The sequence below is a fragment of the Anneissia japonica genome, unplaced genomic scaffold (assembly GCF_011630105.1).
Source record: "Anneissia japonica isolate Jap-2015-1 unplaced genomic scaffold, ASM1163010v1 scaffold6030_len697274_cov183, whole genome shotgun sequence".
NCBI classification, from domain to species: domain Eukaryota; kingdom Metazoa; phylum Echinodermata; class Crinoidea; order Comatulida; family Comatulidae; genus Anneissia; species Anneissia japonica.
The window spans coordinates 246,725-269,775 of NW_022721381.1; the positions used below are offsets into that span (position 1 = coordinate 246,725).

At 35.6% G+C, this 23,051-nt stretch overlaps 3 protein-coding genes across 3 annotated transcripts in view; all 3 read right to left on the reverse strand.

The window, feature by feature from the left end:
* The window catches only part of LOC117111522 (ras-related C3 botulinum toxin substrate 1-like), a 41,090-nt gene extending 40,639 nt beyond the window's left edge, over positions 1–451 (reverse strand). Inside the window, exon 1 of the mRNA XM_033254451.1 lies at positions 333–451. The gene's annotated coding sequence lies outside the window, so the exon portion shown is untranslated. The remainder of the gene's footprint in view (positions 1–332) is intronic.
* Positions 452–4,688: 4,237 nt separating this feature from the next.
* LOC117111531 (adhesion G protein-coupled receptor E3-like) overlaps positions 4,689–23,051 on the reverse strand; it is a 30,518-nt gene continuing 12,155 nt past the window's right edge. Inside the window, exons 7-18 of the mRNA XM_033254463.1 lie at positions 18,595–18,667; positions 18,244–18,355; positions 17,316–17,359; positions 16,908–17,019; positions 16,473–16,576; positions 13,698–13,803; positions 13,097–13,323; positions 12,485–12,551; positions 11,904–12,001; positions 10,411–10,579; positions 9,885–9,971; positions 4,689–6,911 (exon numbers count right to left, since the gene is read on the reverse strand). Coding sequence (XP_033110354.1) covers positions 6,897–6,911; positions 9,885–9,971; positions 10,411–10,579; positions 11,904–12,001; positions 12,485–12,551; positions 13,097–13,323; positions 13,698–13,803; positions 16,473–16,576; positions 16,908–17,019; positions 17,316–17,359; positions 18,244–18,355; positions 18,595–18,667 — 1,214 coding nt within the window. The 3' untranslated portion in view covers positions 4,689–6,896. The remainder of the gene's footprint in view (positions 6,912–9,884; positions 9,972–10,410; positions 10,580–11,903; positions 12,002–12,484; positions 12,552–13,096; positions 13,324–13,697; positions 13,804–16,472; positions 16,577–16,907; positions 17,020–17,315; positions 17,360–18,243; positions 18,356–18,594; positions 18,668–23,051) is intronic.
* LOC117111532 lies at positions 19,805–22,140 on the reverse strand. Its single transcript, XM_033254464.1, has 2 exons — positions 21,981–22,140; positions 19,805–20,141 (listed from the first exon to the last, which is right to left on the reverse strand). The coding sequence occupies exons 1-2, from the start codon at positions 22,098–22,100 to the stop codon at positions 19,839–19,841; spliced, it is 423 nt and encodes a 140-aa protein (XP_033110355.1). The 5' UTR covers positions 22,101–22,140; the 3' UTR covers positions 19,805–19,838.

The following is a 23,051-nucleotide window of genomic DNA, read 5'->3' on the forward strand; positions in this document are numbered from 1 at the left end:
CGGCCGCACACACAGTGAAGTAAATAGTGAAATCTGCAGTCCAACGCGATCGTATCTTATCTTATTGTTGGCTGGAATTGTGGGCTGGCTTGTTGTTGGCTGGCAGATTGTTGGCTAGCTTGATGTAGCTGGGAGTTTACGTAGTGTACGGAGTCAACAATGAAGACAGCAGAAGCGGCAGGCCCTATTTTTAGGCCTAGAAAGGCTTGGCTTCCCACGGCACGGAAAATACTTTCATTTAATGAAGACGCCTACATTTAGAAAGTTGATGATTACTCGGTAAAATGACCTAATTGGACTAAAATAAACATTCAGTTACAGGACGTACTTACTTAGGATGTGACAAACAACGTCCAGCTCCAGAAAAATTGTTATTATTTCCCTAAAACAACAACAGATCTCATAACTTCCGTGTTGAGGTGAAGTTGACCTAACTGCGCCTATATTAAGGTCAAAGCACGCCATCATTTCCAGTTGATGGTTCCCGGTGGTTAACTGGTTCGCCCATACGTGGTACGGTATTTTCACTCAAAACATTACTTTATGAGAAGGGGGTGTTTATATTACGTAACTTCGAATCCTATTGAAAATATTACGTATGTAATGGAGTGACAAACAATAATGGAATTTAAAGACATACTGTCATCAAAATAATTGTGAAAACTATCTCAATAAATTGAAATAAATCTTTTCATTTTGCATAAGTCATCTAACTTTTTTTTGTTAAGTCACAGATCGGAAAAATTACAATTATATTTCAAGGATTACGAAACCTTTTTATTTCAAAACTTTAATGGTATGCAAATACAATAAAAATTTGGAAAATATCCTTGTACTAATTTTAGTTGAACGCTAATAACTTATGAAGTAAAGTAAACAATTCAATTTATTTAAAAAGAAATTCAAGTTCATCATGGTCTCAACGAAGATATTAACTTTTAATAGGCCTCATTTTTACTTTATTGAAATATTTGGCAGATGTCCAGGGTCTGATACATTTGCAGTGTCGGCACTTACTGTGCGGCTATGCCATGAAAAACTCCGTCACGTCATTAGAAAACACCGAAGTTGTTAGTATAGTCTCATCAGGTAATTTTGCATCTTATGAGCAGCGCATATCATGACATGATTTATCACGACGGGACTAGGCCTACAGCTAAAACCCTAATGCCATCAAATTACAATCCAAAAGTATAATACAGTTTTTATACAAGCCTGTGGTTGAAAAAATTTCACATAGATGACTAGTGATGTTACTTAGGGGCGGATCCAGAGATGTCCGAAGGGGGAGGGGGACGGGCGAAACTGGGGAAAATCGAGATAACACTCACTACTAAGGGGTTACTTTTTCTTTTCTAGACGCCCAAAAATAACCAGAGGCGTTTTGGCCTATCAATTTTTCCCTTTCTTTCTTCTTTTTATCTTTTATTTTCCAAAAAGGGAGGGGGCGGGGCCGGCCCACCCTGCCTCCCTCTCCTTAAATCCGCTCCTGCTACTTTTGTTTGAAATGTCTTTGTATATTTGTGGGATTTGTTGAGTTGTGGAGAGAATAGTTTAAAGTTTTCGAAGATTTTTTTACGTTCATGATTTTACAACTCGTATTCACACCTGTGGTGGCGTTTTGAAAGCTTTTATTAAACCAAATAAAGTAGACAGGCGTTTATTACAGTACAGGGTCTGTAAATATGGTGATATAAAGCAAGGATTTCCTCCTAGAGCTGCTGATGGGTCAACGTTGGTGGCGTCAATGGCGTACTGATAAATTTCATCCCAAAGGGAAATACTCCGGGAACGAGTGCTGGTTGCGAGTGCTGATCGCGCTGCTATTGGAGCTGCTCTTTTTAAATGCAAAGAAATAAAAGAGAAATATAACAAGGAATGTTTACAGAGGCATCAAATCGTTGTATGACAAAAGGAAAAGCGACGCGAAAGTGTAGCGTCGGTTCAAGTGAATCAATAGGGCAAATTTTTGTTAGCATAATTGCTAAGTTAGCATAATAATAATAAACTTTCCTTAGCCACACAATGGCCACACTGCGTATCGGCTTGGCGTACAGCTAGGCCTAGCCGAGAATTACGGTACGGTAAAACAAAGCAAAATAAGGGTACTAATTTCACTTGGCATGCAAATCAATCATACTTACACACTTAAAAACAAACTAGTCTACCACTAAAATCACCTGCAAATTAAGATATAAGGCAAGTATGTCTACAAATTTGATTTTAAATTGATGTGGTTAGGCTAGCCTAGACCCGGCCTAGGCCATGTCTAACCGCTTTTAAAAATGCAGAAAAAAGACCCAAAACAAATTAGAATGAAGTTATCAACTAACCAGTGCATTAAAATTATTCATATACTTACTACTTACCTATATAAAATTAAAATGTATTGCTCACAAACGCCAATATTTGGATTTTAAAGCCCCATTCCCGGCAAAATTTCACTAAAAACTGACTTTTTTTAGAAAATATGCATTTGCATTACTCCAATTATTATAAATCATGGAAAAATATTGGCATGAATTTTAGTTTTACGCAAAAGAATAAAAAAAATGAGAAATACAGACTATTTCTCATAAAATATTACCATTTTCTCGACGAATTCACCGTTACTAGGCAAATTCAGAGGTTGTAGATCGCTTCCACTGGAATACTCTCGCTTTTATGTATACTTTATACAGTAAATAAAGTGCGCCCTCTCTAATGAGATTACTTTTTGTGCTTCGCATCTCGCACAATGCGGTCGTTCGGTTAGGCTGAGATGTGTTAGTGTAAGTGTCAAAATCTCAGTCAGAAACAGTTTTTTAACAAATTTGAAATAATTCCTATGAAATATTATATTTCACAAGTGTCAATACTAGCAACGGAAAATATCATGTCGGCCGTTTTTATGTGTGATAACAGAACCTAAATCGAGGTAAGGCTAGGCCTAGCCTAGCAGCGTTGGATAGGCTAATGTTTTCGGCGCCTACGATATTTCTTCTCACGACCTATTGCAAAATTAAACATGAAAAATTTATCCGCATTTATTTTTTGTGTGGAACACAAAAAAAAATCATTTTTTGTGTGGAACACAAAAAAAATCAAATTTCAGTCTTATTTTACATTTTTTTCATTCTTAGGAATGTCTAAATTCAGTTAAACTAGCAATTCCGTATTATATTTATAAATCTTTATAACATTATACAAAAATTAGATTTTTCTTAAAAACTGAAATTTTGCCGGGAATGGGGCTTTAATACGCCTTTTCCACGAATCGGTAGACATCTTGAAGTGATGACAAACAGCCTAAGTTAGTGGTGCGTAACAAACAAAAATAAGATAAGCTAGGCCTAGCTGCTGTACGCCTAGCCGATACGCAGTGTGGCTAAGGAAAGTTTTGTTTTTCTGAGCATGTGCAGATTGTGCTTATCTGGCTCATTTGCATAACAATACCGCACATAAGGCTAATTCAAGTTAGACGGCTTAAACAGGCCAGCTTCCTATCCTGTCAACAGTTAAAAGTCCTTGCTTTGACCATAGGCAAAGATACTAGAAACACAAGATGGAGTTCTCCACAGTAAAAAACTGTTTCACCGAAATGCATGGTGGGTACAAACAATGGGGCACCGCGTACGGCTGGATTTAAAAAACTTGTGTCGCCGTTACTTAACTGTGAATTTATAACCTCCTTTTGCGGATATAGAAATCGTTGCCATTATCCATAATGTACAAACATGTAGGCATAAATAAATACAATAAAATGGCAGACACAAAAGCGCAGAATAGTATGACCGGACTCTGATTAGTGATAAAGTTTTCCTCCATTAGTGCAGAAAAAGGGCGCCGTATGCGTCTGGATATACTTAGCAACAGAAGGGCGCCCTGTAAGTCTGGACCAAGTATAGAAAACTTGCATTATAAAAAGAGAAGGGCGCCGCGTATGTCTGGACCAATTTCCACCTCATTGCTATGCGAGTACTCTGTCTTGTATTTCTACTACCTTTGCATAACGTACGCCGCGCTACTTAAAGCCGGTTTTCCACTAGGTGAATTTATTCGCGCGAATCAAAGCGTCGGTTAGCTTCCTGAGCTCTGATTGGTTGCGCATTTTTGGGCTTCGCAAAAACCCGATAGAAATGTGAATGCGCATGCGTATGAACCGACACATTTGATTCGCGCGAACAAATTCGCCTAGTGGAAAACCGGCTTTACGTTTACTCGAACAATTAGAAGCGTCCGATTTACAATGCGCCTTCTCTTTAGAACAATTGGCGTAACGCGAACACCCTATCTCAGATCCATGGCAACGACTAGGACGCCCTATCCCCCAAAAGTGATTACTTTTCTGCCTTTGCTTTTCTGAGCCAAATCGACGCTTCTATTTGTTACGCGTATCGCGGAAAACGCCATCTTGTGTTTATAAGATCTTTGGTTTAAGGCAAAAATCAGTGCACTTCAGGGAGAGCTGGAGGATGGGGGAGAGAATTCCCTTAACATTTTGGCCCGCCCCGAGGGGCCAAATTCATTATGGATTCAGACTAAGGGACCAAATTTACAGGTGACCGAACTCCCTAAACGCCAGTCTCATTGATATGCTACACCGTACACATTAAAACATATGATACGACGAATGAAATTAATTTTAATGTTTATTCATAGTATTATAACGAGCATAACGACAATAAATTTAAATAGACACGTCAATGGTTTGAATGCGGTTAATTCATTCACTATGTGAACGAATGTAGTCCTAACAAAAGTGCTTCTCGGGTGCCCAAAACCAAGTGTCACATTTACGACACAGTGGTCATCAAAATACTAAAAACTGTAAAATGTTAATACATAAAAACATACCAAAAAGATGTGATTAAATTTAATAGAAAACACCAAGTAACTTATGATTACAATACATGAGGCCTGGTATCTATGTAGCGGATAATTAATGCTATAGGTCTATTACATTGTTTTCCTACAATTCGATCTTTTAACAAAACGTTAAAGAACACGTTATACGTTACAAACAATGTTCTATTATGCTATAGCTATTTTGTAAAGCATATGAATTAATATATTTACTTTTTGCTGTTTCTATGGTGTATAAGTATATTGCCGTTTATTTCATTAAGTTACATTTATAAAATGAATATGTGTTAACAGTAATTTGCTTCATTATGTTTACTTGCAGCTTTCTACATCATTTCTTAAAAACGTCCTTTTCATCAAAGGTATTGCATAAAATGCCTTGCTATAAGTACACTAATCATGTGATAGGACAGTATAATAAAAAAAATTTTAAAAAAACAAAAAATAAAAAAAAAACTAAGAAAAATCTATCGGGCTTGTTAAAATATAGGTACCAATAATGAATGAAGTATATAAATAAATGTTCAACAATAAAAGATGTGGTTTAATATTTATTTATGTCAATAGGTTTGAGTAGACCTTTTGTGAAAGGAAGGTGAAGTGGGCATTGAAAGTTAATTAAGAATTGACTATAATTGCTTTATTGTTGATGAAAACATGACAACACTATTAATTCAGATCTTTAAACAACAGATCAAGAACAAATTAATACTTAAAATAAACCAGTTTTACTCTCTGAACGTAAGCTCCTCGAGAAAACTTTCAATCCAAAAATCAACGTAGAGTGGATAGGTTTAATCTATAAATGAATTCTGAGGAACATTGTGCCAAGTATGAAATATTTAGTATTTACTAGGTAAAAGCAATTTATTAATATTCAATTCAATTTAATTTCTTTAATACCACAAATGCCATCAAGGGCCAATATCCGCACAACAAAGAATATTAGTAACTATGCATTACATTTACAGGGTAGGAAATTCACTCCGCTAAGGTCCAAATGACCTACATACGCCATCTAACTGAACTATACATCATGGGATAGGGACGTCTAATTGGAGTAAAGTGTAGTGACAACAACAGTTAGACGCGAATATGTAAAAGTCGCGCATGTCTAATTGGAACTAATTTTGTTGTCACTACACTTAAAATCAATAAGAACAACGAGACCAAAGTGGTGTGACGTATAATTATTTACCGTGTTCATGAATAACCACTACTCCGTATCCTCTATCTATATTCTTTAGTATATGTACACTATTGCAACATGCTTGGGGTGGATGGAAGATTTGGCGGTAGGGGTGCGTGAGAATCCACACAACCTCAGACCCACCATGGTTGGGGCTGCGCTAGGAACATTTCAGAATATGGACCACAAGGTGTCCGGAAACTTCACTCCCATACCTTCAAAAATTTTACCGATATGTTCATATCAACAATACCATAAAACAATTATTTTTCTTAATACAATTTACCGATAGCACCCCCATCCTGCATCCGCCCCCAGCATGCTATGAGGAAACGGAATTACGAACGGATTGGGTTAGACAACGATCAGACTACGCCCGAAGATGGCCCAGAGGGGCAGAAACTTGCGTGAAATACGTTACGTGTGTAATTACATATAAAATTTGATCGTTAAAGATGGGAATCTGCCAGTGCGAAAAAAAAGTACGAGACAGGGTTAGCCCTGTTCTCAACGCATAACCTGGAGGGCCAGTGGATGCTTAACTCATTTCTGACTTTCAACCTGTCCAGCATTATGGCCCTACCAATGTAGCAATTTTAAGAAAACCAGGCTTAAGGTTTATTTAGGCAGTACTACACATTATAAATGTATCGCCCCTCTGACGACTGGCGTACGTAGTAATACATTTGAACAGATTTTATGTCGTATAACGACTGTTCACGGTGATCAAGGGTGCCTTTAACGCAGCATTTGTACCGGTCCACTTTCAAATAAAGTTAGCGTCATATAGTTCATCGTTCTGAATCTGGATCTCGTTTCCTTCTCAAAATGAATGCATGCATAGAGGTAGTCGATACATTTTTCAAAAAGTAGTAGTCTGCAAAACAATGGAAGTTACACGAGCAACATTCAAGAATCGATAGTAGGCCTATTAATATTAAGTAATTGTGCGCCGCAATTCATTTTGAACCAAACAATAAGTGCGTTTCCCGACAACCGATTTAGATATAATCTAAGATGCAATTCTTTTGTAAATTGAAAATCATTTTTATATTACATATATAACATGTTTTCCAGATATTGAAGAAAAACGGAACATAAGCCTATAATATTGCAGCAACATAATTTAATTGGGGATTTCAATCCATACTTGACTGGTAAATATCATTCAAAAGAAAATAAAAATTACTGATTGATAAATAAATTCCCTGCACCTTGTTACACCAGCAATTCCCTGCACTTGATTCTAGCTTGGACTCACTTAACTTTCTGTATTAGTGTCTTCATCACTCAAACCATGCCACCGCCTATGTCCAATCATTACCGTCACCGTTATCATCACTGTCATCGATATCAGCATTCCCTTATCTTCATCATCATCATCACCATCATCTCCATCATCATCATCATCACCACCACCTTAATCATTATCGTCGCCGTCCTCTTCATCATCATCATCATCATCATAATTATTTCATATTTTCGTGGGAACTCAGGTAAACAAGGTTTTTGTAGTAGGACCTCTGGATTCATGTAAAAACAATCACATTCTAACAGTTTGCCTATCCACCATTTAAAGAAAAAAGCTGGATCGTCCTTGAATCTTAGTGATCTATAGTCGGCGTAGAAGCGGTTGGCGCATTGATTGTCGCTTGGACGCCCAACTTGAGGTCAGGGATTCGAAAGTCACTTGTGTCCTTGGGCACGGTACTTTATCTACGTTTGTCCCTCTCTACCCAAGAGTATAAATGGGTACCTGGTAGGATGTTGTCGCATTGAATGTAGTTTCGTGCGCTAAACAAGTAGCGACAGACTAGGGATACTCCCGTGGGAGCAGAGAAGGTTGCACTTTGTGCTGTGGTTTGCCATTGTATGTTATCCAGTGACCAGAGGTAATAACGGTCGCGCCTTTGATCATTCAATTTAAAATTGGTCAGGTCTTTATCACATGGTGGATCTGTTCATGGAGATATACCTACATGGACTGCTGCTGTCACTGCCTTTCATATATAAACCAATAATTGACTAATTGTAATCACTATAAGGCCTACCAAAGCAAACGCAGCACTTAATTAAAAAAAACGTTTTAACAATTTTTGATAGTACAACTCATCTAAAGAATGATAAATAATTCATTAATGCTTCAGGCCAAATTTGGTAAGTGTTATTAAAATCGTTCCAGCAATATTTTATTCGAAACTTTAACGGTATTAATTTGTAGGCCTATTTCAAAGATAAATACATAGCATAATTCATCTTGTGTATTCAGTTATATATTTTGCAATACCCTGGAAGTCGTGTAAATATAATATGTAGTTTTTTATTCATATTGTATTATGTATTCGTGTTTCTTGCACTTTAATTATTCATGGAGGAATAAACAGTTCAGTTCATCTAGTATGGCATTGATAAAAAATTAAATTGTGAACAATTTATCATTTCGCAATCGACCTAAATTGTCTTATTCATATGATTTAAAATTGGATTACGAATTGTGATTTGGGCATTATTTTGAGTCATGATACTTTCAGTGTCCAGATATACATACCGGTAAGCCTTTTTAACCTGGATGTGGTTCTGGGCCTCTATATAGCATTATGTACAGGCCATATAAAGCCTTTATTATCTCTTTAGTGGATATCAGCCTAATGTTTTCTCATGTAAGTTTAGGATGCCCCGTTTAGTAAGGTCATACTCTTAAGAAATCTTCTAACGGGAGGGTTTCATGAACATTACGCACACACCCTCCCCCGGTGACCAAGTCAGCTACGGGGATCTCTTCGATCTGTTCTGTGAACACTTCGCTAATAACAAATCACTAAAGTATGCTCTTTAAATGACTCCCATATATAATATTATATTCAGCCCACGAAACTTAGACTCAGAAATACAGGGATATAGTCCGGTGGGAGCAAATATTTCAATATAGATTAATTTAGTACGAACGATGTATACAGTTTATGTTGTACTATATATTTTTTGACAGTAAAGTAGCTATATTTTTGTACTGTATGTATGACATTAGTAATCAATCTGGCCCTGAAATCACAGACTCAATATCACCATGGTAATCCTGCAGGATTACTTAAGTAAAAGAGTAATACATAAAGTAATTATTAATTTTTATAATCATTTTCGGGCCTCGAAACATAAACTCAAAAAAATAGGGATGGTGTTCAGCGGGGGATGGTTACTATAGATTACTTCAGTAAAAGTGTAACTTTGTTAATTGTATAAATCTTTGTTAATCTGACAGGCCAATTTATATTTGTCAAGTGTCCAAACTATACTCTCGAACCAGGGCCTATACGAATCACTACTGATGACATGTGGCAATATTGTTGACTGTAACGTATAAACATTTTGGAAATCAGAATTAAGATGGACCGAGAGCTGGATGCCTCATTTATGAACTTAATTGAAAGGGTATGGAAGAATTGTAATTACTATATTAATGGGTTTGATATTCCTATCAATTAATATAATTCTCTGATTGTAACGATCCGATAAACAGCTTCCTGTATTCACTCCTAAAGGTCCAATACTTAACATCTGAACCTCTCCCAATGCACGCACACACACACACACACCACACAACACAAGGGGTAGATCTAGAGGCATGGGGGAGTCATACCCTCTCCCTCCATATGCCGTTTTTATTGTTTCAAATTTATATTAAATGATATAATTGTCATTATATATTTACTTCCATATAAGTATCCGATATCAGCAACACCTTTACACATACGTACACGCACGCACACATCACAACACATGCAACACGTACGCGGTAAGCAGGCCAAGGTTTTCTTGTTAGCCCTTGGAAGTGTTCATGAATACACAGACTTACGTGACTATGTGATACCTGTTCACTGCCAACTGAGTTGACCTTTAAAAAACACCTCATCCACGTTTGCTTCTTCATTTCATCTTTCACCTAAAAGCAATTGTATGAACTATACAAACAAACACAAACAAACTTGCTACATATTTAAAGAGAGAAATGGATTCGTATAACATAGTTTCAACATATCTGGACAAATGCTCGTCGTCGCAGTTCCATATACACTAGTGTGTAGGGTATGTCATACTGTGGCCTCGGTATTTAAACATTCTCACTTTTGATATATGCATGTAGTAAAACGAAATCAATATCCATCAACTGTACTTATATTAATTAAGGATATTACGTCTAAAAGAATTACGTCAAAATTTACCAATATATGCAACATCTTGTATTTTATCGAAATTGTTGCGGTAATGTTTGACTCCAGAAATTTTCTTCTAGTTTTGTTGTTTAGTTGTTTACTTGTTAGTGTGCATTAATGTATTTCTTGTTTTTTAATGTGTAAAAACGTCAGGTACCCATTACCTACCTGCGGACTTAATACGATGCATACAAGGAATATAGCGAGTCCTTGGCTTCCGTTGAAAATGACGAACACATAGGAGAACAACGTCGTTCCTTTGTTGTAAGCAAATATACCAAACAACCAAGTAACTCCCAATAACGGCACGAGTATGAGAGCACCCCTCACAGCTTTCCTGTCGTCGAATCAAGATTATTTTATATTTACATATTCATAATAAAAGAATTTATTATTTATTATTTATTATTATTATTATTATTATTATTATTATTATTATTATTATTATTATTATTATTATTAATAATAATAATTATAATTTTATTGTTTTTTTTATTTTTTTTTAGTTTTAATTTCTATCTTGTTTGGATTTGGATTTTGGACCATGTGTTTGATTATTGTTGCTTTTATTGATCAGCTCTTTTTTTTATATACTGTTCATATATATATATATATATTTTTTTTTCGTTTTAATTTCTATCTTGTTTGGATTTGGATAATAATAATAATAATAATAATAATAATAATAATAATAATAATAATAATAATATTATTATTATTATTATTATTATTACTTATGCTTTCAGATCTTTCATTTGTAAAGTGAATATAAAACTCGATTAGGCCCATATTAAGCGCTTTTAAACAAAACAATAAGCAATTAGGAGAGCTCCGCATAGTACACTATAGGAAAATTATTATACGAAGGTTAGCTTAATGCTTGAAAAAAATTCCTGAAGGCCTGCAAGACCCGAATGAAACCTTTTAATGCATTATTAAACTTAACCTAAGTATAATAATTTTCCTCTAGTGTACGATTCATGCTCTACTAATTGTTTTATAAGTCAATCGCCGTCTTTTATTTTTAATGTTAGTTTTGATAACCAAATGTTGTAGCAGTCATCGGTTGCTATTATTGATATGCTGGTTTGTGCTCCTGCAACGCACGTTAATTTAATCACAGAGCTAGCGATGTTACACTGTATGGATACGATGAATATTAAAATTATTTTATTGTGTTACAAGAACTTGTTTGTAAATACTATTTTGGTAGACATTCGTCAAAGAAATAAGCATTTCTTAAAGCATTTGACAGAGAATACAATAGTCACTTTTTGGTCGGTGCAGACAGGTAAAATCGTGCGATGATTCACAACAAGGCTAGGCTACAACCTCTAGGAAGGAGGCCTTGGCGGCCTCCCTGCCTACCTTGCAGGTACAGTAATTTTCGGGGTAATTTTGAATTTTCATCGCGGTGCGTGATATGTTCGTGGTAACAAAAAAATGAGAAATTGTTTTGGCACACGAACCTAAAAAAAACCAAGCCAAGCGTCCTCTAATTTAAAAATTATTTGACTGTGGGGGATAGACAAATAACATTGGGAGTTGCAGTGATGACGTCACGATTGACTTATAATAACAATTATAATACTGCATTAACAATAATAAAAATAATAGTTATATAATATTAAAATGATGATGTGTAGTAAAAACCTACTTACCTAATCATTGCAAACTCCTTCTTTTGTTGAGCTGTCGTATGTCTTTTTGAACGCATGTAAATCGTTTTAGCCACTTTCAATATAAGAGCTAAGTTTGCCTGTCAAAAACATACAACACGAGTAATAAAAATACAACTTAAAATAAGGAAAGAACTCCCAACGACAAATGCGTACTTTAGAAAATACACATTTTTTGTACATACATTAGGCCTATCCAGATTTTGGCGTAGGACAACTTCGACTACCCTACGTATCTTTTTTTTTATTTTGCATCAGCTGATACTTAAATGTTATGATGGGTATTATTTTACCAGTGTTTAATTGAAAGCTAATCTACTTTTGGGTGTCATCTGTACTTGGGTGATCGTGGATTGTACTCAAAATTTTATACAAGAATACTTTATGTAGGTCTTTGGATGACAAAGAATATGACTCCTGGACGACCTCCTGTGGCTGTAACTAAACTGATTCTAATATTAATTTTGCTTTGTCCAGTGTGTTAGTTCAAGTAAGATAAGAGAGATATCATTATTTTATTATGTATTGGCCTACTACAGACTAAGTTATTTAAGACTGCTTACCAAACATATTATTAATGCTGGTCCTGCGAACGCCCAGATGTGGCCGTTAGATGGAGTTAACCAACACCTTGATTTGAAACGTAAGAAAGTTACTATTAACATTACTGATATTGTTAGCAGACTACTGCCAATCCATTTTTTTTTTTGTAGGATGTTAAAATTAAAATTCATTTTTTGCTGAATGATGAACAATTGTGGTTTTCTATACTAAAGATTAACAATTTATTTCTAAATTAATTAGGGTAAGACCTAGACTATACAGTGTCGTCAATTGAATAGTTAGTTATTGTTACATTTATTATAAATATTATTATTAATATCAGTATCATTACTATTACCGTTACCACTGCTATTACAATTACGATTTATCATTAACATTATCATTTTCCTCCTCATCATCACCATATTATTATTATTATTATTATTATTATTATTATTATTATTATTATTATTATTATTATTATTACGATTATAACTATTAATATTATTACTAATTACTATTACTATTATTTTTTTTCTTATTATATATTTTTATTATCATTACTATATAGTAATTATAAGCCTATTGTGATTGTTGTGATAAATGTTGTTATTTAATTATTATAAACTCACGCATTATCAGTACCAAATCCATCAACATTACAAGCAAGTGCGACCCCAACGACCACCATCGGTGCACCATAACAACAAACGATGTATCGCGATATCTTTCTGTAACGGACACTGGTCCCGTGGATATCGAATATTTTGAAGTAGAGAAAAACGGCTTCAGCTAACATCCACATGAACACGGCGAGTAGCAGGTAAAGGAGAGTTGCAGCTATGACAGTGCACCCGACCTGCATTTTGGGAAGAAAATCATTATTTTATCTACTATTAAATCTACATGATTCAGTAGGCAAAATGTATCTGATGTGATAGGGCAAGTCATACTACATACACACACGTCACACACCCACACACATAAGTACATGAGGACATCTATGTAGAGGCCTACCTATACCTGTTTTGCACTAGTGTTATTTAACCGTGCATCGCACAAAAAAAGTGTGAAATAACAGTGGCCCCAGCGGCCAAGATAATCCTGGAGTCCGGGAACCAATCGTTAAGGCATTTGCGTGGACAGCAGAAGGTCTCCGATTCGAATATCTAGGTTTAGGCAATTGTTTTCAAGAACCGAAATTAAAAAATCATAGGCTAGATATAGTCTTACTTTACTAGATGTTTTTTCAATGCCTGTTAGAAACAGCATGTGCGACATTACCAACGTGATCATCAAATGTTTATGAATACTTGTTCGGACACAATCACAGAGTCCTCTGTAGAAAACAAAAAACAAAAAAAAACAGAAAGGGGTTTTAGGAGTCAAATACGTCATTGGGTCCTGCATGTTGTATTCAACATAAATATCCAACGAAATGTATCATGTCATCGTCAATATCAAATTATATCGCATAAATGACATATCTTCTATAGGACTACAATATAATTTTATATATAATCAGATTTATTCATATTGAAACTTAACACGCCTATAGATCTTTAAACAATAAAATCGCCGACACACGACAGAAAATAAAAATGGTATCGCGTAATTGTGGCCTTGAATATTAACAATCAAATTATATCGCATAAATGACTGATATCTCTGATATCTACAATAGGACTACAATGTAATTTTATATACTCAGATTTATTCATATTATCTTTAAACTTAACACGCCTATAGATCTTTAAACAATAAACTCGCTGACACGCTGGTCAATTCTCCAAATAAAATGATCGTATAAAATAAATAAAAAAAAAAAAAAAAAAAAAACCAGAAAAAAAAAAAAAAAAAAAAAAAAACAGAAAAATAGGAAGGAGGAGGGAGAAGTTATTTTTAAAAAGAGTTTTAGCAGTTTTTATCCAATTTTCACATGTTCATTATACAAATCTTTACTGGTGTTGGTCGGTTTGAGTTTCAGGGGGTGGAGGGTATTACTCTAACCATAAGAACTTTATTAGGGGAGACTGAGAAAATTGCTTTTTCGTATTTCTTGTCTTTGTTTAGACCTTTGTTTTTTCTTTAATTGTCATGTGAATGTATACTTTGAAAATTCTAAATAAAAAAAAAAAATAAAAATAAAAATAAAAATAAACAAAATCGCTGACACGTCAGAAAATAAAAATGTCATCGCGTAATTGTAGCATGGAATATTAACAGACGAATTTACTGACCATGTTCAAAAGAACAAGAATAGTAATCTTGATGAGGTTTGTATGATAGTGGAGGATTCAAATGCAATTTTTCGAAGTTAAAACAAAATAGACAAAACAAAAACAAAAATTGCTATACAAAAGTCTGAGAGTGCATAGCCGTCGAAAGCATTTTGCAAGCAGTCCGGCCAGCATTATAGTAAGAACGGGGTGGGGGAGGGGTGCCGGGTTAGGTATTGGTTGTTATGGATACAGGATGTTAAAGTTAGTGGGGTCTGAGAGCACTATCTCTGCCCCCACCATGGTTGGGGCTGAGGCGCGGACATTTTGGAAATATGGCACCTCTGGATGACCGGAATTAGCAGGCAAACCTGTAGAGTGTCTATCCCTCCCCTGGACCCCTCCCCATCCTGCTGTACATTCGCAGACACAAGATTTTAAAAGCTAGTATGGGTTATAGTTTATACCCACCTCAGTCTCACTATGGTTGGGGTTGAGGTGAGCAAATTTGAAAATATGGCACCTCTAGACAGTGGCGTAACTAGGTTCCGAGGGCCCGTCGGGAGTAGGCCTAATGTCATATATATTATACAAAACTGAAAAGCTACTTTATTGTCATAAAAGTACGCAATACTGTACATATCGTACTTTTACAAAATGTAAGTTTCGTGGCCTGAATGTAGGATTATTATATGGGAGTAATAGTGTCCATACACAGGCCTAAAAACTTTCGGAGCATGCTTTTGTATGTTCACAGCAGACTGAAGAGATTCCCATAGCTGACTTGGTCGCCGGTGCGAAAGAGTGCATGTGATGTTGATGAGGTACCCTCATAGAGATATAATAAGAATACTAGAGCGCTAACCGCAATGTATTCGATGTTCGAAATACGCAGAGCTGTGTGTGTGTACCATCCAAGATGGCTGCCATATATTCAGCCAATCAAATTTCGCCTGAGCACTATCATTTTCAATGGCGCCCTCAATTTACACAGAAAGTTCAGTACAGCTATGTTTGAAACTCGAGCGTTGTGGTGTTTGGGTGTAATGCAGACGATTTTAATTTTCATTACTTGGTACTTTTTTTTTTTTAAGATGCTCCACTTGGCCTCGTTTTGGCTACGACAGTTTAATAATTTGTCATTATCAATACTAATTATCATTAATGAAATAATATTCAGTCAGAGGGCTTATTTATGGTAATAATATGCATACTAAACCTGAAGGTGGCGCTTTCCTACGGCAGCCATCTTGGATGGTACACATCCAAGAATAGCTCTATGGGTACCCTCCCATAGGAAGATTGTTTTAAAGAGTATAACCTTGCATGGCATAATATACTTATCCGGTATTACATTAGGCCTAAATTCACAAAAAAAAAAAAAAAAATGCCCTCTACATAATGCTAAAAAGTTACCCAGAAAAACACCCAGGTTAAAAATTTTATAGCTGGACACCGAAGGTAGTAGCATGTCTCAAAATAATGACTAAATCACAATTACTAGGCCTATTTTAAATCAACGTAGGTATATTGAGAAATGACAACTTGTTCAAACAACCAATAACATGGTTGAGATCTTATTATTGCAATGCATTGGACACTGGCCAATATTCGTCTTCACAACCAAGGTCATTGTATTAAGTCTGATCTCGAGCGCTATACAAAATACACTATTGGTACAAGATGTGTTTTATTCGAACTATTCTGGCGATCGCGTTTTAATAACGCCCTTACATCTACACGACAATAACACAATATTTGTGCACACTGCTTATAAAGGCATTCATACCTTAAACAAAATAGAATGAAAACTCCTAATATGAGAGCCACAGTGGAAATGATGAGAAGTACTTGTGAAAGGAGTGTTAAAGTGACGTCATTGGAACTGGAAACCTGGAAATATATCTCAGATGTCAACTATATTTCTGTATTGAAAATAACAAGTTCATATATTGCATACTCTGTGCATTGTAACTTAAAATATCACCTGATCATAATTAATACAGGTGACACAAAGCACGTGACGTTACGGTACTGAGGCCCTATTTGCTCTCTGTTGTTTAGGAACACATGATATTGAATTTTTTTACTTAATGAAAGTACAGTTTTACGTCAGAGGGAGCTATGTTGCCGCATGTCATAATAAATTAGCATTATTTACGAATAGTGATAAACTATGAAAAATGTTCAAAAATGCAAAATCATTTTTTTGTTCTTTCCAAACCTCATCGTCTGTAACTTGCACAAGAACACTGTAGCTTGTAGTATGGTTACACACACAGCTGGTTTCTGTTTGAGAAGCATTTGTCACCTGACATCCCTTATCTGACCAAACCCTTACGAGTAAAAACAAAACGATGATGAATTTTAGTCAAATAATAATGACGTGAAGCACATTAATTTAAGTACATTGATCATATACATCTGTGTCTCATTTTGGAACTTGATAACTTATTAGATGTAATTTCGTCCAGATTTTAGCATAAAATAAGAAGAATGTAAATTAATTATGGAAAGACTTTCCACTCTCAACCGAATCTGAAAATGTGCAAATTTTATATCAAAGTTTCACATTTAGGAATAAACATGCCTTAATTGCCATTACAAAAGTAATTGTTATATTTGAACCTACATTGTGTACATATCCCAGAACATGCAGAACACCTTTTCAGTTATCTGCAAAAAATTAATCAATAGGCCTACTTATCAAAAATCAATACATAGGCTTACAGTTGTAACAAATTCTGTTCAATATAAATCATGCAAAGTATTATCACCGTTCAAAAAACATTGAATTCAAAAATGTTAGCGCTAACCGTTAGCAGTATCCGGATACCGCTACTAACGGGTTAGCAAGCGCTATCGGTTAGCAGGTTGAGCGTGTTTCTATCATCAACCAATCACACACACGCGTTTACAGTTTCTTATTGGCCAGTGATTCGATCATCACATTTTTTTGGTATCCGGATCGAGATATTCTCGAATGGACGCACGGCAGCTATCCGGATCCTGCTAACCGTTAGCAGCCGTGTGAGAACATAGCCAAGGTCTCACAAAAAGACAGCGTAAACGTACGTCAACTATGGGACAACACGTGGGTTTGTGATACAAACACGTATTCCAGGTCTGCTCTGATTGGTCAATTATTAAGTTAGATTAACACTCCGAAAAGGTCCATTAAAGTAAGATCAAACAAACCTTTACGGTGTAAAATAGTAATAAGCTAGTTGTACTTTGAATTGTGCATGCTCGTATCAAGGAAAATCGACATAAACAAACATACACACAACATATACGCAGTTCAAACTAAGAATTGGCTTATTGTGAATAAACAAGTCTGAGGTCATTATGTCAAGTGAGCATATTGTAACTATGAGGTGGGCGGGGCTTAGATGTTGAAAAATTCATCATAAATCATAGTTTGGTTTATTATGTCACACATAACACTTAATATTTACATGCATTGTTCGTTTAACATACCTATTTTAATATGTAGCTAAACGAAGATATGAAGTTTAGAAATCGTTAAAGTACAGTACACATCGTATTGTGAGACCTACCTGTTTATGTGGTATTGAAAATTTGATGTTGGCATCTACTTGAACATTTGATTCAGGAATTATTGAAAATGAAACAACGCTGGTCTTTACAGCAACTCCGACTTTCTTTGGTCTTTTAGAGAAATGAAAGAAGATTAAATGTTATGTTCATTGGTGGCTACCACCAATTTCATGGCCAGTTTGACTAAACTCATAATAGGACAATTGGTATCAATAAAATAGTGACAGTTATAATATTTACATTCCAGCTGATAATATTTTCGGAATTAATGTCATTTATATAGCAATAAGATAACTGTTTAACTTTTTATATTTGGTAAACTGGCCACGTTAGTTCTTTTGGTAACCTACCCTAAGACTGCTCTTCCAGGTAGGCCGCTGAAAAACACTTCGCTAAAAACTGTGTACGTAATCTTAATCGACTCTGAAAAAAAAAAAAAACATAACTAACTGGGCCATCTGTACATCGTAAACCTGTCCCAGTTAAATTTAGAGGTTTTTTTCTATACACTCCTAAAGGAAGTACAACTGACTTTTCAAGATTAATACTTAAGCCAGAGTAATGTTTAAATTCTTTCAGGATATTCCATCCGTCTTTCCATATCTTTTCCGTTTTCTCTTCACTATGAGTTTCTTGAATAAAAAAAATTGAGTAAATTGAGTTACTAAACCAATTGAAAACTTGTGCACGCTTTTTTGGGTTGGCAAGGCCTCTAACATTCATTGAGCAAACACTTACATTATTCATCTAAAGAAAAAAAATTAAAATTTGGTAATAATTAGAGCTGTAACAAAATGGTGACCTATTATGAGAACTTACTATTAAGCCTATTTTATTTATATATAATATTTCAATTAAGTTTAAACAAAAAAAAGCAAAAAACAAGCAAGAAAACACAAACAAAAAGAAAAAGTGCGCGTATGCGAGTCCCATTAACATCTGGGACTTTATCTTCATGGCTAAAGTGTTAGATGTCAAAAAAAACTTTCTTCCATTCTATACCCAATTTTCATGAATATAAAGTACAGTAAAAGAACGGCTATTCTGCAAATTTAATCCATGTTGCATTTGATTGGCTTCTTTTCCTGAATTCAAGAACAAGCTCAGTGCCCACAACTTTAATTCTGGTCGACATTCCATTTGATCTTAGTTCCTGTGCTTTAGAAGCAAGTTTTCCACGTTGTTGTTTCATTTTCGGTGGAAGATCCGTGTATACTGAAACTGGACGTGTGCCTTCTTTATACGGACGTTTCCTAGCCAGATATAGGATATGGTCCCTATCCGCCATACAAACGAAACGTACTATAATAGGGTCTGGCCCTTTTACTGCTCCCATAATATGACGGCGAGGCAGTCGGTGTGCATTCATAATTGGTATGTCATTTGCTTTTTCGATAGGCATACCAAGATCCTTATGTAATACCCCTCTAATAACAGAGTAATAGTCGACATTTTGCTGGCTCTCGAGCTGAACATTGTAAAAAAGAAGATTCTGTTTCCTATCAAGGATTTCCATTAAAAGCATAGCTTTTTGCAAATTTTCAAAATTATTGTTGTCTTTTTCATTTCGCTCAATTTGTTTATTGTTAATTTCTTATAGAATGCTTGCCTGGAAATCTTGGGCACTTTCTAAGACTTTAATTTTGTTTTCATTTTGTAATGAAAGCTTTCCCAAATTTGCTATTTTCCTCTCCATGGTATCCATTCGTTTATTGAGGTTGGTTTCCAGTCTTAGCATAATGGTTTTCAAATCACTATTGCTTACCTCATCAGTTGTTTCATATCCTGTGTCCGTAGGCCCTGGTGAATTCGAGCCCTCAGTTGCACGTGTTTCAGACGCCGGGCATGTCTCGCCCGACACAACAGCTTCACTGGTGCTACTTGGCTTAGCTGGCGGGTCTATGGCAAGCCGTTTTATCATTTACCTCTGAATTGCAGTTAAGTCGAATGTATTACAGTTAACTGTAATTCAATTACAGTTAACTGTAATACATTCGACTTAACTGCAATACATTACAGTTAAGTGTAATGTATTACAGTTAACTCTAATTCAATTACAGTTAACTCGAATTCAATTGTAGTTAACTGCAATTAAAATTTTGTTTTTGAGTTAAGTGTAATTTATTTAAAGTTAACTGCAAATCTATTTCAATTATGTCTATTTCGGCTTAATACGAAAACATTTGCAGTTAACTTGAATGCATTTCAAGTTAACTGCAAATCATTTCCAGTTAACTGTAATGAAATTCAAGTTAACTGCAATTCAGAGGTTGGTTGTAATTAGCGTTAAGTGAATACGATTGGTTGTTTGCGTTTACGTAATATCAGTGCTATATGATTGGTCAGCCACAGTTGATTGAATTACAGTTATGGTGTATTTTCATTAAGTAACTGTGATTGGCTGATGTGCTTTTTCCGGTCGTACTTGCCCGGTAAAAAAACAAATCATCAAAACGGTCGTTCAAATTTAATAAAAATGGCGTTTGATCATTCTGATGATGTACTTTCTACCGTTGGACAAACTGTTCGTAATGTTACTGCAGCATTAGAACAGGGAAACACTGATTATAATCAATTACAGAATAATTTAAGAACATTATTCGTAATGTAAATAGGATTTCTGCGACGCTGACCAACAGTCATTGGAGGAAGTGGTACAATCAATAGTGTACAAGATATGATTGACCATGTGGACGAACTGAGGAGGGTGGTAGAGGGGAGCAATAGGGGTAGGTCTAGGACTAGGCCTACGCCTACGCCTACAGCGGCAGATGAACAAGGAAAAACGCCATTTCAACTACCACGTATACGCCCTCCTAAAGTTGAGATTTCATCTAGGCCTAGACCTGGCCTGATTCTAGGTTAATAACAGAACGTTATTGCTAATATAATATTACTTAATGATAGTCCTGGGCCTAGGCCTATAAGCCTTAATTAAGCCTGTTAAGTTAGGATTAATAATAATTAATACACATTACACAGCAGTAGGCCTTGGCGGCCCGCCTAGGTCAGACGCGGTGGTAGTACGTCTACTAGGCCTAGGCCTAGAAGACGTGGTGGTAGTAGGCCTACTACTACTATTACTACTAGGCCTACTCGTAGCACTGGCAGCAGTTTAGTAGTAGAAGGCCTAGGTCTATGTCTGACGTGGTCTCTGGCACGCGCAATAGCTTGAGAAGCCACATTAGCCACTTGCTCCAAATGCCTCCCAGATTCAGACATAACACTTTTTTAATTTTGGGTAACTTCGTACTTTTTTAAATAAACCACTTAAACACAATTAAACCGTATAGCAAAATGGATTAAAAAGTTTTTCTCTAGCTCTAGGCAGTCGATGACGATTCACAGGCGGAAAATTCAACAGCCAATCACCATCACTTAATGGAAATATACCTTATAAGTGAACATCAAATCACAGTCACTTAATGGAATTCCCATATAATGGTCGATTGCACTTAACTCAAATACAGCAGCCAATCACAATCACTTAATGAAATTACCAAAAATGGTCAATTGCAGTTAACTTGAAATGCATTCAAGTTAACTTGAAATGCATTCAAGTTCACTGCAATTGAATTAGAGTTAACTCTAATTCATTTCAAGTTAACTGCAATTCCAATGTATTTCAGTTAACTTGAATTCAATTCGAGTTAACTTTAATTGAATTACAGTTAACTGTAATGCATTCGACTTAACTGCAATTCAGAGGTAAATGATAAAACGGCTTGCCATACGGGTCAGGTTTAGTAAGTTCAGATTCTTGTTGTTTATTTGTTTTATTCTTCTTTTTTGATGTTCCAGAGTTCCTTAATAGGTAACCTGTAATTTTATCCGCCTCACGATCTTGGCCGCTCATTATTATCAGTAGATTTTGTGGGTTTTAGGAAGAGCGAGAAGGAAAGCTATTCTTCCCCAGAGACAGCCATGTTGAAAAAGTGACTAAATCATCCTTAGGACAGGGGTGGCGCCAGCATTTGCCCGACGGTGGGGCCGAGGTCCCCGACGAGGTGGTTGGGGGGGGGGGCAATGCCCCGACGAGGCGGGGGGGGCAATGCCCCGACGGGGCGACGAAAGCAAAGTGGGCGTGGTCGAGCTTCGATTAAAAGATTTCGAAAGTGATCCAGGGGGCGAAGCCCGAAAATTTTGACAATTTAGGGGTTTCAAAGGCTTATTTAATCGATCGAGTCTACTAATATGTAAAATATACATATAATTTTTTTTCTTTCCGATGAATACAGAAGACACTACAAACTACATAAGTGTCTTCCTGAACGGTGTTAATTACGGTAATTATTATCTCATCTACACAGTTAGCTAAAATGACATTCATATTTTTTGCAGATGTACCTGATACGAATGGGTCTCATAAAATACATCGTTAATAATAATATTATTAGACTATCATTAGTTTATCGCTCTGATTTTGATTATTAATTCATCCAATTTCCAATTAATGTCAAATTGTATTCAATTTAACTGTCGCCACCAGCTGATATCAGAGACAGAGACTAGAAATGCGTTTCCTTTTTTCTTCATTCCACCATCGGCCGATTTGTATAGCTGTGTGTGACATGTAGTAAACGTGTAATGTAAAAACAATATGTATTAGAAAATCATTTTCAATATCTAAAACAAACCTCGTATAGGACCTTATAAAATCTAGTAGGGCCTTGGCATTGCTCTTCAACAAAAAGTACATTTTCCAGATGTATGAATAAAGTGTCTATGGTTGGACTCAAACCTAACCAACATGTTCCTATTCGTGTACTGTTATTATATATATATATAAATATATATATATATATAT

Excerpts from the sequence above, each read along its gene's own strand:
- LOC117111532 (XM_033254464.1), bottom strand. The coding sequence starts at position 22,100 with ATGAGCGGCCAAGATCGTGAGGCGGATAAAATTACAGGTTACCTATTA. Across the intron at positions 20,142-21,980 it reads CTGAACTTACTAAACCTGAC|CCGCCAGCTAAGCCAAGTAG; the intron begins CCGTATGGCAAG and ends CTTGCCATAGAC.